Below are 15,403 nucleotides of genomic sequence, written 5' to 3' on the forward strand. Positions count from 1 at the left end.
CGTAGAAAAGGATCCTGGTGTTATTTGTTCATAACTTCCCTTCAACTCATCCATGTCACCTAAAAGGTAAACCTGTTTCTCCATCATGTGTTCAGCTGTGATGATTCAGTAAGGACATCTCCTGGTTTCATCTTCATGTTTCCCTCTCACCACATATCATGACCAGCAGCTTTTACAACTGTGGCACTAGCAAACATCAACTGATACTAGAAATTAATATTAAATAAATTCTAACAACAGCTTATCACGCTTAAACGTGCTGCTGTTGTTTAGCGCGACATCCGCTGGTTTCCTCTTTATGGAGCAAAGTGGGCGATAAACAAACGAGAGAAGAAGAAGCAGCTGACAGCGTAAAGACGCAGAATAACAGTGATGGGATTTCTGGCTCTTTTTAGAGAACTGGCTCTTTCGGCTCGACTCACTAAAAAGAGCCGGCTCTTTCGGCTCCGAACCGGCTCTTCAGGTTGTTTTGTTGCTTTAATTAATTTATTATTAACAATAATATAAAATTATGCACAAAAGGAATTACTAATGTAAAAAAAACGTGGTTTTATTTATATATGTTTATATATAAATATATACGGTGGCCCCTAGAGATAGGGTTGCCAACCGTCCCTTAAAAAACGGAATCGTCCCGTATTTAGAAACAAAAGTACACGTCCCGTATTGAGCTAATAAGGGACGCACTTTGTCCCGTAATACAGTGAGAATCAAAAGTAGTCTATAAATGTTAATGGAATTAACGCTTTGTTTGAAAACATAATTCCCAGCCCCTCTCCTGCTTTGTGACCAATGAGCTGACAGCACACTTATGACAGTTCGAGTATGACAATTCAGATTACCGCTTATCTCATTGGTCGAGGAAAGGTCGCTTACGGAGAAAATACCGGAAGACAACAGATGACCACAACAAGAAGCATGGCCAACAGGGAAACAAACGCCGACACTGCGGTGCAAGTCTCGGACGACAGTACACCTAAAGCTGGGCATACACTGTGCGATTTTTTCAGTCACGTTATTCAGCTCCTGCTCAAACTGCACGATTGACTCGCAGGGGTTATAAATTCGTAGGTCACGATGCAGGGTCTCACACTATACGGCCCGATGCTCTGATGCGACCTGAGTGCTCACACTGTGCCTCCATAAAATGAAGGTTATAACAGAAAATCTGTCGCTCACTCTCCCTCTCTGTCTTTCACTCACACAGACACGCACACCACCACCATCAGCTTTGCTAAATTGCTAATGAAAAACATTGATCAGGCAGCTGTGATTGAGCAGCAATGTAAATCCAACTATTTTCACGGTTGTTGTGGTCGTGATAATTTTGTGATGCCACATCGAAAAGGCTTGGATGAGCTTTCCAAAGTTCTACAAGTTGTGCCTCCATCGTTTGTGTCCAGATCACACGCTGCACAGCCGTGCTGCTCCGTCTTTTTCACCGACGTTTACGTGTTTGCGCGTGCGCAGTGTGAGCGGCTGCGGTGACACCCTCACGAGCGATTGATGATCGGGAGCTGGTCGTGAGGTGTTAATCGCTTCTCGTTACCCCACGTATACTACACGATGCACGGTGAAGGCCAAAATCGGGCCGATCACCAAATCGGTCGCACGACTCAAAAATTGGCTCAAAATGGGCCAAAAAATCGCACAGTGTAAGCCCAGCATTAGACCAGCAATGTTTGTTCCCCTCAGAGAAAGAAAAAAAAGGCTGCAAAAGTACTGGGAGGAATGGGAAAAGGAAAACACCTGGCTGGAAAAGTGCACGATAACACCTATAAAGCGCACTGCACTGTGTGCCGGCGCACTTTTTCCATAGGCATGCTTCTAATGGTGGGCACATGAAGAACATGAGGCGCGTGAAAGCTCCGGGAACCCTTAACCAATTTTTTGTCCACCAGGCCACGGCAGAAGCAGATATGGTCTGTAAACATTGGTTTGTTTTTTAAACCCTCTGGTTAAGGTTAATATGGGCATGTGCAGTGAATATCAGCGCTATGTGGCCAGAAGTGTGATAATATAATTTATTTTGTGTAATAAACAACTGCAAGGATAAATGATTACAACAAATAGATGACTAATACATAAAAGTAATACATAGATGAATAATGATGATGAGTTATGATGCGTAATCATGGGAACAAGTGGGTTTACAAACGGGAGCAGCTGATTAGCATTAGAAAAGCTGAAATAATACCTCAACTGAAGCCAATCATACTAAATGCACTATATGTGCACTGTTACAAGAATGTTTTTCAGAGTTCTTTTAAAGAAAGATTTACTTATACTCTCAAAAGTTAAGCATGACAGGCTTCTGTTTAAGAAAGAGACCTATTTTATTGTGTTAATGTTGTCATTTTGAGCTAAAAATAAATGGCTAAATGATCATTTGTTTCCCATATGGTCATATCACAAAGAATATGCATCTACTTAAATCAAATTCAAGCCAAATGGTTAAAAAAAATAATTTCACACACACAAAGAGCTACAAAATTCACCACACTGGGAAGGGTGAAGACAACTGGGTTGCCCGGCCCTGGCCACGAGGTGTCCCTTATTTATTTTTCAGGGAGTTGGCAACCCTACCTAGAGACAAAGCACATACAAACTCCAAAACACATTTCTAGCGTTAACTGGACTTCCAAAACAGAGCTACCTAGATCACTTAAATTACACAATTGAAAGCATATGTGTATTGTTTGTGTATTTATACACAAGCACTCATATATATTCAAATAATTAAAAAAAATGTTCATTTACCTGTTACTACCACACACCAAATCCGGTCATTGGTACTTCCTGGCTTGTGTAGCCACTAGGTAACAAAAGCTCAACACTGCCTCTAGCATCCTGGAGCACTTCTGTTGTGTTTTGTACGTGCTTTGGAGTTTGTACGTGCTTTGGAGTTTTTATGTGTTTTGGAGTTTTTACGTGTTTTGGAGTTTTTACTGTTTTGGAGTTTGTACGTGCTTTGGGGTTTGTACGTGTTTTGGAGTTTGTACGTGCTTTGTCTCTAGGGGCCACCGTAAATATACTTTTATTTATTCACTCCACATAAAATGTAATAAATAAATTATATAATACAAAAACCAACTATTTACATTTCAACTTTTAACTATTTAAATTTTCAGCTTTTTCCTTTTAAACAAATTTAAAGTGAAAAAACACAAAACACTTGCAAACCACAACACAATTAAATATAAATATGAAAAAATATGAAAATAAAAAGAAGATGCACATTCTCTGTCATATGGGCCTGCATGAATACACTTTCTGAATCCTTTATCATCTGCAACTGAAAATAGTTGTGGATGATTACTATACCTTTCTAATGTGACGTTGTTGTCCCTGGCTCTCTTTCTCTCTCTTTCCCTCCTGCTCTGTTCCTGTGCTACTGCGAGTGTAACCACCGCACCTCCCCCCTTTTCCCAGCGCAAAGCACAAGGCTGGCGTGCGGAGTGAAGCGGAAAAAAGTGCGAGAGAGAGGGTGAGAGAACGAAAAAAAACCCCCACGTTGTTCACTTCAAAGAGTCAGCTCTAAGAGCCGTTTCATTCGCGACCGACACATCACTAATTTGTATTCAGCCAATCTTGATATCTGATCACTCAGCTTTATTATGCAGCGTTGACCTGCCTAACACTAAGACTAGGGCCTCAACATAGTCAAAATGAACATACTGTCATGTCTTAATTTCCTTTTATTCATGTTGCCACTTCTCCCTCCTCTGACTTACTTTAAGGATCTACACTCTGTGGTGTCTAAATTTATTTGGAATGGGAAAAGGTCTAGGATACGTTTGTCAACTTTGCAGCAGGCCAAATTACTTGGTGGTTTGGCAGTACCAGTTTTACTACTGGTCATTCAAAATCAGGGTGCTTAGGGGGTTGTTTATGAGGCTACTACTGCATGGAAAATGATTGAATCCACTAAGGCAGCACCACATAGACTACAAGATCTCTTGTTTTCAATATACACACCAAAAAGCTCAGCAACGACAACAAATTTGGGCCTATTATTGCAAACTCTATAAAGGCTGTAGTTTCTTTGTGGCAGAATAGATCGACAAAACAAAGTGTTCCATTATGTGTAGAGCCCGCACTTTTTTTTTAACTAACTTTTCCAAGTGTTTTGCTCTCTACAGTAAATTCCTATTAGCAATAGAATTTTCTTAAAATACATTTACTTATTAGAATCGCATGGTTTACTGTGTTTAGTGCACCTAACGCTGAATTATTTTTTTTTTTCAAAGTGCAAAGTGTGGTTAGGAAGATAAAAAAAGAATGTGCACCCATGTAGGTAAGATCTAACAGCTAACACTCTCTTAAAGTGGTCAACGTAGTAGCAAGTCCATGTGGAGGGTTTAATGAGATCCATAGAGACTGAAGTTTCATTATATAGTTGATGTGACTTTTGCTGTTCACTTTCAAAATACGAACACACACCAAGTTTAGGTATCTGTGAATAAGACAATCTACATAAAACAAATATTTTATATACACTGCTTGTTACTCGTTCTACCTGTTTTACATTTTAGTTCAGTTTCTGATCTTTACGAATGCTGAAATGAATCTAACATATATAACCTTCGGTGGTCACGTGGAAGTGGAGAAATACCGTTATCTTTATTTTGTGATCATGTTTATGGTGTATGTTCTTATAATTTGCAGCAATTCCACTATTGTGTGGCTTGTTGTAGTTCAAAAAAGCCTCCATGAGCCTATGTACATTTTCATTGCTGCTTTGTTAGTGAACTCTGTTATTTTGAGCACTGTCATCTACCCGAAGCTTTTGATTGACTTCTTATCTGAAAAACAGATTATTTTGTATCAAGCCTGTCTCTTTCAAGTATTCCTGTTTTATGCCTTAAGTTGCTCAGAATTCTTACTGCTGTCAGCCATGGCTTATGACAGATATGTGTCTATATGTAAACCTCTGCAATATCCAACTATCATGAGAAGAACAAGGGTCAATATTTTCCTGGTTTTGTGCTGGTTTTTACCTGCTATTCAGGTTGCAGTGCCAATAGTAGGAAATGCAAATACACCACTCTGTAACTTTACTCTGAAAGGTATTTTTTGTAACAATTCGGTCAACCATCTTTATTGTGTCAATTCAAGAGAATTATCTATATATGGTATGGTTGTTCTATTCAATGTTGCACTTTCTCCTATGTTTTTTATACTTTTTACATACATAAAGATAATTATAGTTGCCTATGAGAGTTGTGGAAATGTCAGAAAAAAAGCTGCACAAACCTGTTTGCCTCATGTGCTAGTTCTAATTAACTATTCTTGTTTGCTTATGTATGATATGGTTATAGTTAGACTGGAATCAGAGTTTCCTAAAACTGCACGTTTTATAATGACATTACAGTTTGTAATATATAACCCTCTCTGCAATCCAATCATATATGGACTAAAGATGAAAGAAATTTCTAAACACATCAAAATACTGTTCAGTTAATTGCAAGCAAACCAATTTATTAATTTATAGTCTTTTTTATTACTGATTTTTCTATGAATTGAAGAAGAATAAAGAAAATCACCTTATTCAGCAGTAACTGATAAGCTTCTGCAACTATTCAAAATATTTTACTGCGTTGTCATTCAAATTTTTAGATTAATCATTAAAAATATTACTTTCTGTAGTTGTATTCTAATTATTCTTGTAAAATTTAGAGCATAGCATCATTTGAACTGCACTACAGCAAAGTGTGATGTTCAAAAACTGGCTTAATGTTTTCCTCCTATAACTGAGAATTGATCAATATTTAAAAACCAAAATGAAAAGTAAACAGATATTAAAATGAATGTCTGATATCACTCTCATTAATAATACATTTGTTAATAGTTTCATCTAATGTGATTGCCCCTATTGATTTTCACAATGAAATCAAATGTGAATATCCTTCTCAATGGATCCTAACATAACATCAAGAGAAATGAAAAAGGGATGAAGTAGCCCATATGGAAAAGAAATAGTAAAAACTTATAAAAGACTTGCATAAAATGTGGCCTACTTCATATAGTGAATCATATAAGGCTTATATGATTTACTCATGAAAGTGGCCACTTTCTCATTACTTTCATATATTGTTTTAGTAAGTATCCAAAACATATAAGTTTCATTTATATAATTTTTCAAGGGATCTTATATCTGTTTTTACTCTTGTATGCTTTTCATACAAGGTTCACACAAGACATATACAAACTGTATAAGATTTATATATATCTTTTCCATATGGGAGAGTAACATTGGGTCGAGTACTTAAAAAAATGAGACAGATATCATGCCAGTCACTTTTTATCTTGTGGATCTGTGTAAATGAAATTGCATTACAATCTTGTGTTGCATACAGTTCAGACACCTCAAAATACATTTTATTTTACAGTTGAAAACTATATATCTTGATTTTTTTCCCCAGTTTGTTTTCTTTGGAGTGCAAGAAAATGTAGTTCAGCTAGTAGTTATGACTTTCTTTTTCTGGAAAGGATCCTTTATTTGGTCAGTTTTACTATTTTTATACTGGAAGGCATGGGTGTAACCTGAGGTCTCTGTTGAGATGATTTCAATCTATAGAGGCCTTCAGGGCCAGCCAGTCTTCCACGCAGAGTGTTAACCAATTGGAGAAATAGTACAGGCCCTTCACTGACACAGAATGGGGTATCAAAACACAAAACAAAAACAAACAAACAAAAAACTCAGACGTGAACAACCATACCTGTTGATTATAATAGACTGATATACAATACAGCTGGACTTGAACCCTCAAGTGACATTTTTGGTATTCTGGCCTTATTTTTAAATGATTTTACAGTTTTATATTTTTAACAGAAATGTGAATAAACTCTGGCGAGGACTGCCTAGTTGGTGAACTATGCCCTCCCTTTATGATTGTTTTAATTGGCCCAGAGAAAGTGGCCAGGGTGAAGTTTCGGCTGTAGCATTTATCAAATGTTCACTTTTTAAGATTGATGAAGTCTGTATCTCTGAGGTTCTGGTTTTTGAACTAAAATGTGAAAAAGCTACTGTGTGTACAGTTATGTAACAATCTATGTAACAATCTGTTATCTGTGGGATAATAAAGGTTTATTCTATTCTATTCTATTCTACTATATTAGATATTTTTATCAGGAAGGCCCAGATGGGTTGCCCACTGCCAAAGGGTGAGTCCCAGAGGACCAGAGGCAACAGGCAGTCAAGGCTGCTGGAGACTGGCTTTCCTAGCAGTTTCTTCATGGTTATTTGTTTGTGGGATTCCCAGGTACATCCGACTACATTTTTCCAGTACGAATGACATTCCGATGTTGTTACTGTCAATGATTCAGGGGTTTCAGGCATATGCAAAAGACGAGTGGGGACAGCGCATCTCCTTGGTAAATCCCGCACTTGATGGCGACTTGTGCTATAGGCTTGAAGTTCGCCACACCCCCATCAAATTTTATGATTGAGGATCTTAGTGTCCTTTTTATCTTGTACAAATCTATGCATTCCAAGATCTGTGTGTGGGGCATCGAGTCATAGGCTTTCTTGTCAATCCAGGTGATGCATAGGTTGCTGAGCCTGGTCTTGCAGTCTTGGGTACCTTGTACCAGTAGCTGGTGTGTTGTTTCTCTGGAATTCCTTCTTATTCCCTTCTGTGTATTGAGCCATATGTCTGTTCATCTTAGCAGGGTCCATGTGGTGTGGTGACCTGTTCATTTGCGCTGCCAGAAACTCATGGACTCTAGTCAGCTTCTTTAGCGTTTTAAGCACTATTTTCCTAAATCCAGCAACACACACTGTGTCAGTTTGTGAGAGCTGGGCTCCATTATGTAAATTAGCCTCTATACATGAAGTGTTTCATGTCCACTTTAAAGGTCTGTGGTATGTAGCCCATATTTAAGATTGAGGTTTAATTTAAGGTAGGACCTCTTTGAGCAGTACTGTTGGAATGGGGTCTACTAGCTGTAGTGATAGATGTACTGTGGTGTTACCAAGTGATAGCAACACCAAGAAGAAAGAACATAAGAAGCTTTAGAAGTACCAAGGGCTGAGAGAGGAACTTGAGAAGATGTGGAGGGTGAAAGAAACAGTGGTTCACATAGTAATTTTAGGACTTGGGGTAGTGAAGGACATCCCAGATCTCTGTCCAGAAAAGTGCAATCCAAATAACACCAAAGATGCTGCACAGGACCCTTAAGCTCCTTAAGCTTATATTAGTAAATATATTCGAAACCAGAGAACTCTGACTTCGGTTAACTTAACTACTAATAATGTAGGTATAGTGGTCTGTTGTTAACAAACCCTCAGATAGGATGATATACTGGCAGCCATGAAGAGGACCAGATGACGGAAAAAAACAACCACAACAAACTTGAGTTTTCTAGTGCTCTGAATATATTTATTTTAAGGATACAAAGGTTCAACAATCTCTCCAAGAGCTTAACATATCTTAACATTAACATCATTTCTTTGCCATAAGGAACTCTTGGGTTGCTTTTGCACTCTGTTGTAGGTGATGTGTGAAGTTTTAAGGTAATGCTACATTGTAAAAAAAAAATTTCCGTAGAAAAACGAAAAATGTCCTGGTAATTTTCTGCCAGTACATTTTCTGTTTTTTTACGGAAGTTTGACGGACTTTTCTGTAAATGATAAAACGGAAAATTCTGTAGATTTACAGTATACTCTCTGTACTATTTACGGACATTTCCTTCAGCTACAAAATGGAAAATTCCGTTTATTCACAGTATATTTTCTGTATCATTAACTGATATTTTCCGTTAGTAGAAAAATTAAAATTTCTGTTTATATTACTATTTCCAAGCACTTCTTTTCACTGTAAAGCATTAAATATAGTTCTTTATATCCTTAAATGTACATCTCTATGCAATTACAACCTAGTACACCATGTGCTCAAAAATTCATGAATTAAAACTTTTTAAATTAATTTGTGCTTCGTGCACAACAACATTGGTACAATTAATGTTAAATATTCTTTTATTTTCCTCAACTCAAATACTATACTAAAATATAACGACAGCATCCGTCTTGTCATAAAACGACTAAACAGCTGATACATGAACAAAATAACTCACAAGCTTTCAAATTTGAGCACTTTTATTTCCTTGAAATCAGGTTGCCCTCGTGTAAATGTTTTTATTTACATTCATTCAAGTGGCTACCAAGTGTTTTCTTCAAACAGGACACCTGACAAACAAAAAATGTAATATTTAACGATATGTTCACATTTAATAATATCCAGAGTACCTTTTAGTTAGAATCACTTCCTTGTGGTAGTTTTGCCTCAGCCAAATGGTTAAGGTGTGGTTTACATCCATGTCTATACACTTATGATACAGTATACACATGTAGTCAGTTATAGCCAAACACCTTTGATTACTGAATTACATTCACTTCATTAATGAAGCGAATGTAATTCACATTTGTGTGAATATTTGTCCGAGATTAACTCTTTGGGGTCTTTACCTTACAATATAACATACTTGAGTCAAAATTTGTTGACTGTTTAAGTGGTGCTACATGAATAAAACTGAACAGATCTAAAGAAGATCTTCCTGAACTTTGGGTTTATTCGAACAGGACGGATGGATAACCACAGGACTTTTCCCCATATGATAACTACAACACAAAATAAATTAAGACAGATCGCTGTTCCAAACTTAAAGATAAAAGTGCATTTACTGGACTTGTTTTGTCAGTGAGGAGCAAAGTACAATTAGAAGTGCTTGTTCTGTTGAAAAGTTAAACTGTAAACAGCAGCCTAGTGAATAAGGATCTGTGTCCGCGAATCCTCAGCAGTGACAACACTTGAACATCATAGTTAGAAATCCTTAATGCACACCTTTCTCTCCACTGTGTTCAAATGCTCTTAGCTGTTTAAGTAGAGGAAAAAGTCTGACATATTTCATGACCATTAAATGTTAGACACAGCTCTGAAAACGAGGTTACGGTTACAAACAAAAACCTCTGTTTGTGCGCACACACCCTAAATCACAACAAATAAGACAATAGTAAGACAAATTACTACAAAGTGACACCAGAGGCTGGAGAAGAGCAAGCATAAAGTGACACATTGTGTGTGCACAATTTCTCTTGTTCCCGCTCTTCATATACCAGTGTGACAAAGTCCTGAATGCAGCCTGCATGTTAGTCCATCAAGGTCCATCTCAGCTTTAAATAAAATACACTCAGCTTTTCCTTGGATTTTCAGAGTTGCTCAGTTCATACAGGAACTGCAGCAGTCGGGGTTAACGTGTCGCTGTGTTGCTCCTCCATCTCAGCCATTGAGACTAGTCGCAATTTATTCTGAGGAAAAAAAGAGAAACAACAAGACATTTTTAAAAAGTTTGTATTTTTATATATTTTTTACCTTGAACATAAACAACAGAAACATAAAAAGGATTAGGGCTGTGCGATATGACGATATGTATCAGATGACGATATAAAAATGTCTATCGTTTCATATTATACGCTATTGTTTGTTTTGTGGTGTTGCAAAATAAACTGTTTACAGCAATATTTTTTTCATGGTTTTGATGGTCACTGTATTTCTTAAAGCTCTCTCCTTCTCTTATACTTACAATAACCATACTATGGACGGACAAGCGACTGTTTTTACGCGTACTTTCGTTACCAACAATGATGGTAAAACCATTGTGTGGTCCGCTTGTTTATTTTCCACATAAACCTTTCACAATAAAGCTCGGGTTTCTGTTGAGACTTTTCAAAATAAACTGAAATGATATATATTATTCTCAAACATAAAATTTCAGAATATCCAGCAAACAAATGACCACAAATAAAAACATCAAGTAACTATAAATGGCGCTTACAGTCACCACGCAGATGAAGGCACAGAGAATACCAGCATGGCCAGCAAGGATGAGGCAGAACCAGGTAGCTCCAAGCAGAAGGACCAGTCAAAACAAGTAGAGGACCTTATTGTTAAACGAGGGGCTACCTCTGTAGCATGAACATGGTTTGGTTATGAAAAGTCTGACATGGCCCAGAAAACTGTACTATGCAAATTATGCCACAAACTGGTCCCCACCACCACTCAAACACGGCAAACTTCTTTAACCACCTACACAAGAATCACATGAAAGAGTTTCAAGAGAGTTTACGAATGAAAAGCAAAAAAGAGCCGTCGGGTGCTCAAAATAATCCTTAGACTCAAATGTTAGAACAGGCTTTTCCTCGCAGCACACCCTGTAATAAATACTCAGAAAGAAAATGGCGGCCATTTAAACTCATGTCTAAAAATGTATAGTTTCATGCATCGGTCAAAACACTCGACTCCAGGTACACGACGCCCAACTGAAAACACTTCACATAAGTCGAGTTGCCCGAGAATCACAGAATTGACAGAAAATGCACTATTTTGTGATATATATCGGTATCAGGAGAGAAATGTCTTATATTGGGATATGAGATTTTGGTGATATAACACAGCCCTACAAAGGATTATAATTCACGTAGAGTTGCATACACATAACAGCATTCTGTTGCAACAAAAACAGTTTATAATTAAAGCAACATGCATACCTTGAAAGACTAAATCAACCACAACATTAAACTCACCTTGTGTTTGTAGAGAAGGTGATCAGGGTTTTTCTTCATTTCCTGAGACCAGCTGCTCTGGATCATCACCAGCTTGTATCTTCATCTTTTTTTTTCACTCAGGGAAGTTGTTCCTTTTCTTGGCCATTGCTCTGCACTGGAAAACCAAAGTGTGTGATCAAAGGTGAAATAAGGGATATTTTTCCACTGCAGGATTTAGAGTGCTTCAAGTAGTGATAACTGTTGATCCATTTCTCAAATATTCTCTAAGGATCTGAATTTTTAAGAAAGATACAAATATCTCTGCTTATATTTGGCTAAAAGCTTGATATAGACATAACAGTTTATAATATGCCAGCATCCCCCACAAGGCATATAAAGCCCCTGCACACCAGCACTGCACTTACATTATACTTCAATCAAGATATAGTTATTATTGATTTATTATTGATTTTTTTTAGTAATAATTATTAGTATTTAATCACAATAGCACAGTGGGGTGACAAAAATATTCCACATACTAGAAATGCTGCTCAGCATTTCATAAATTACATTTTCAAAAAATGTTGGAGTTTAAACACAGGGAAAATGTGTCTGTCTGCAAATATTAACTAAACATTTCTATGTGCTACAAAATAGACATAATTGTAAATGTGCTGAGGTGAAACTATACTTTCAATAATATTACCACTACAGTCTGTTAACCACCGAAATAATCTATGCTGGTCAGCTAGCTAAAAGTCTTTACTTTAGCAGCCCAAATCAGAGGCTAACATTAGCATTTGCTAGCGTCTGCCAGGAAGGTCTGAGGCTTAAATAAAATAATTTCTTCCTCCCTATACATTAGAAGAACCAGTTATCTACATCGCTGACTTTTGCTAATTTGCTAGTTAGCACTCACAGCTGTGTAATATCCAGAGAGACACAGACAGCTAACTATAATATTTATGAAAACTGGTTCAGCCACTGAAGGGCGAAACTGGTGGTATCACAGTAAAAATTATTTTAACATTAACTAAAATGGAAAGCTTAAGTCATGTTAAACCTAAATAACGATTATTTAGAAAATGAGTCAGCAAAATATTCCTGACTTGTCTGGAGACAGCCAAAACCAGTTAACAAATAAATTAACAATTCTTTCTAAATAAAAATACGGAGTCTTTTGAAAAACATAATTTTAATAAAAGAAAACATGAGTTGTAATACTTACCACAGAAATTTGAAGGCAGTTTCTCTAACTCCAGAGTCCAAAATCCAGATAAAGCCTGAAAGAAGTCTAATGGCTGCTCTTGCTCTTACTTTTCCCTCCTTTTCGGTTTTTTCCCCCCACAATGCATTGCAGTAGTTAAGAAATACAGAAAAATACCTGTAAATGACTAATACGGAAAATTCCTTCACGTTTATACGGTAGATTGTACTGTATTTTTACAGATTTTTTTACAGTGTAAATTACTTCAACAAAAAACAGTTTAAATACCAAAATAAAGCCAATTTCAGGAAAAACCAATGGTGAAAACACACTGTATTACAAGCTTGTTGTTAGCTAGCAATTCTACACCCATGTGCTACTCTTATATTTCTTATTATGTTTGAGTAATTTGTCACTCTACAGTCTGATAACATGGCAAAAGAATACTTACATATAAAAGAGGAAGGTTTCATTTAACAGCAGGACCCAAATCTGCATTATTATCAACAGCTATGTTTCTTTTCCTATCAGTGCCCACGTGAAGAGCTGTTTTGATAATTTGTTTTCTTTTTGTGTTTACTATTTTCTATTGCATATGATTTTGAAAAGTCTGTCAATATGTAGCTATAAATGTGACTGCTAGTGTAGAAGTCCTCACCAAATTATAAAAGAAGAGTTCATCACATCAATAAAATGTTGATTCCCACACAAAGTGAGAGATTGTTAAATAAATAAGTAAAAGTAAAATTGTTAAGTACAAAGAGAGATAAATCAATATTTATATAGGAGATATATCAATATAAAGAATATCTGATGAAATAAACAATAAATTTGTTTCAGGGATCAACATCAAACATCTCACTATACTTTTTTGTACATCACTTTTCTTGGCAGAACAATCTCTTTAGGTGTTTAGAAATTTCTTTCATTTTTAGTCCATATATGATTGGATAAAATAGTGCAAAGTCATTATTAAACGTACAGTCTGTGAAATATCAGATTCCAGTCGAAGTATAATAACTTCACGTGTACAGAAGAATGAATAGTTGAATAAAACCAGCAGGTGAGGTAAGCAGGTCTGTGCAGCTTTTTTCCTGACTTCTCTACACCTTTGATAAGATATTATAAGTATCTTTGTGTAAGTGAAAACTATGTAGAGCATGGGAAAAAATACAATATTGAGCAAAACAATCACACCATAAATAGACAGGACTCTTGAACTCACACAATGAAGTTTGTAAATTGAATTATTACAAAATATCCCTTGCAGTGTAAAGTTACACACTTTTCTAGTAGCACTTAGTGATGTTGTTCCTGCAACCTGACAAGCAGGCACAAGCCACGCTAAGACCAAGAAAACAGAGATGGTAGTTTTTTTCATGATTACAGGATATTGCAAAGGTTTGCATATAGACACATATCTGTCATAGGCCATGACTGCCAACAGTAAAAATTCTGAAGCTCCTGAAGTGTAAAGTACAAAATACTGAAAGTGACACATTGTGTGTGATATAATCTGTTTTTCAGATAAAACATCAAGCAAAAACTTTGGGTAGATGGTTGTGCAATAAAAAATAGAGTTAATCAGCAAAACTGCAATAAAAATATACATGGGCTCATGAAGGCTTTGATGAAACACAATAAGACAAATAATGGTGGAATTAGAGAAAATTACTGCAGCATATATTGTAAAAATAATCAGAAAATAGACATATCTGTACTTTTCCACCTCTACATACCCATTAAGTGTTATGTAAGTTAAATTTAGTTTATTGTCCATTGAGTTACCTGGCTGGGAATTGCATTTACAAGATCCTATCCACAGTTCTAATGCGGCATGCTCTGTCCATGCAGTATGTTTTTAATCACACTACTTAAACCTCCATGGATTTCAGCAAACGCTCCACCACAACATGCATTCATGTGACCTTTTTTAAACTCTGAAGAGTTGTTTTGACTTTAAGGCAGCTTTGCAGTCCAGAAGTTCAGTGTCTAATAAAGAGTGGCAAAGATATGTAACTTAAAGAGCCTCTAGGCTCCTTAAGTTACCCCAAGTCAGCATGCCAGTAGTGTGGCTAAATCGTAATTCTGTTTTTGCACATTAAGTAATAGAATCAAAATTTACTTGAAACCTCGAATTTATTATACCATCTACTTAAGGTGCTTTGACAATTGATCTCTTAGGGTAGTAATCAGAATCAGAAGACTTTATTTATCCCCAAGGGGCACTTAACATACAACAGAGCAGCATAACGTTGAAGATAAGGACAGTAAAAACAGGGAATAACAGTGAGATAATAAATATACAGAATATACAGTATATACAGTTTTAAAATTACACAGTTTTAAAATTAAAGTGACTGAAAAAACTGCTCAACTGACTGGCCAGTCGACCGCACGAGCAGCGACCCGGAACCAGTATCCAGAAAAAGAAAAGAAAGTAAAGAAAAAAAACAACCAAAATTTGATGAACCTATTAAACTAGGAGGCTTAGGTCCACTAAAGTGAAACTCAGTCTACTCAGATTAAAGTTATCAAAGTTCTGTAGTATCACATCTACGTTCAGTGAGAAACTGAGATTACCAAAAACCACTGAACGACACAGGAAATCATTCCTGCCTGTGGCCATCTCCCTGTACAACTCCTCTGTC

The 15,403-nt window shown here is 36.5% G+C and overlaps 2 protein-coding genes across 2 annotated transcripts; one reads left to right on the forward strand and one right to left on the reverse strand.

The window, feature by feature from the left end:
- Positions 1 to 4,549: 4,549 nt before the first annotated feature.
- LOC134645722 (olfactory receptor 6N2-like) lies at positions 4,550 to 5,464 on the forward strand. The gene has a single exon (XM_063499277.1). It carries the CDS (start codon positions 4,565 to 4,567, stop codon positions 5,462 to 5,464), a length of 900 nt encoding a protein of 299 aa, XP_063355347.1. The 5' UTR covers positions 4,550 to 4,564.
- Positions 5,465 to 13,683: 8,219 nt separating this feature from the next.
- LOC134646374 (olfactory receptor 4E1-like) lies at positions 13,684 to 14,532 on the reverse strand. Its single transcript, XM_063500253.1, has one exon. It carries the CDS (start codon positions 14,530 to 14,532, stop codon positions 13,684 to 13,686), a length of 849 nt encoding a protein of 282 aa, XP_063356323.1.
- Between the last annotated feature and the right edge of the window lie 871 nt (positions 14,533 to 15,403).

The sequence above is a fragment of the Pelmatolapia mariae genome, linkage group LG16_19 (genome assembly GCF_036321145.2).
Source record: "Pelmatolapia mariae isolate MD_Pm_ZW linkage group LG16_19, Pm_UMD_F_2, whole genome shotgun sequence".
NCBI lineage: Eukaryota > Metazoa > Chordata > Actinopteri > Cichliformes > Cichlidae > Pelmatolapia > Pelmatolapia mariae.

Coding starts and splice junctions, on each gene's coding strand:
- LOC134645722 (XM_063499277.1), top strand. CDS start 4,565: ATGAATCTAACATATATAACCTTCGGTGGTCACGTGGAAGTGGAGAAA.
- LOC134646374 (XM_063500253.1), bottom strand. CDS start 14,532: ATGGACAATAAACTAAATTTAACTTACATAACACTTAATGGGTATGTA.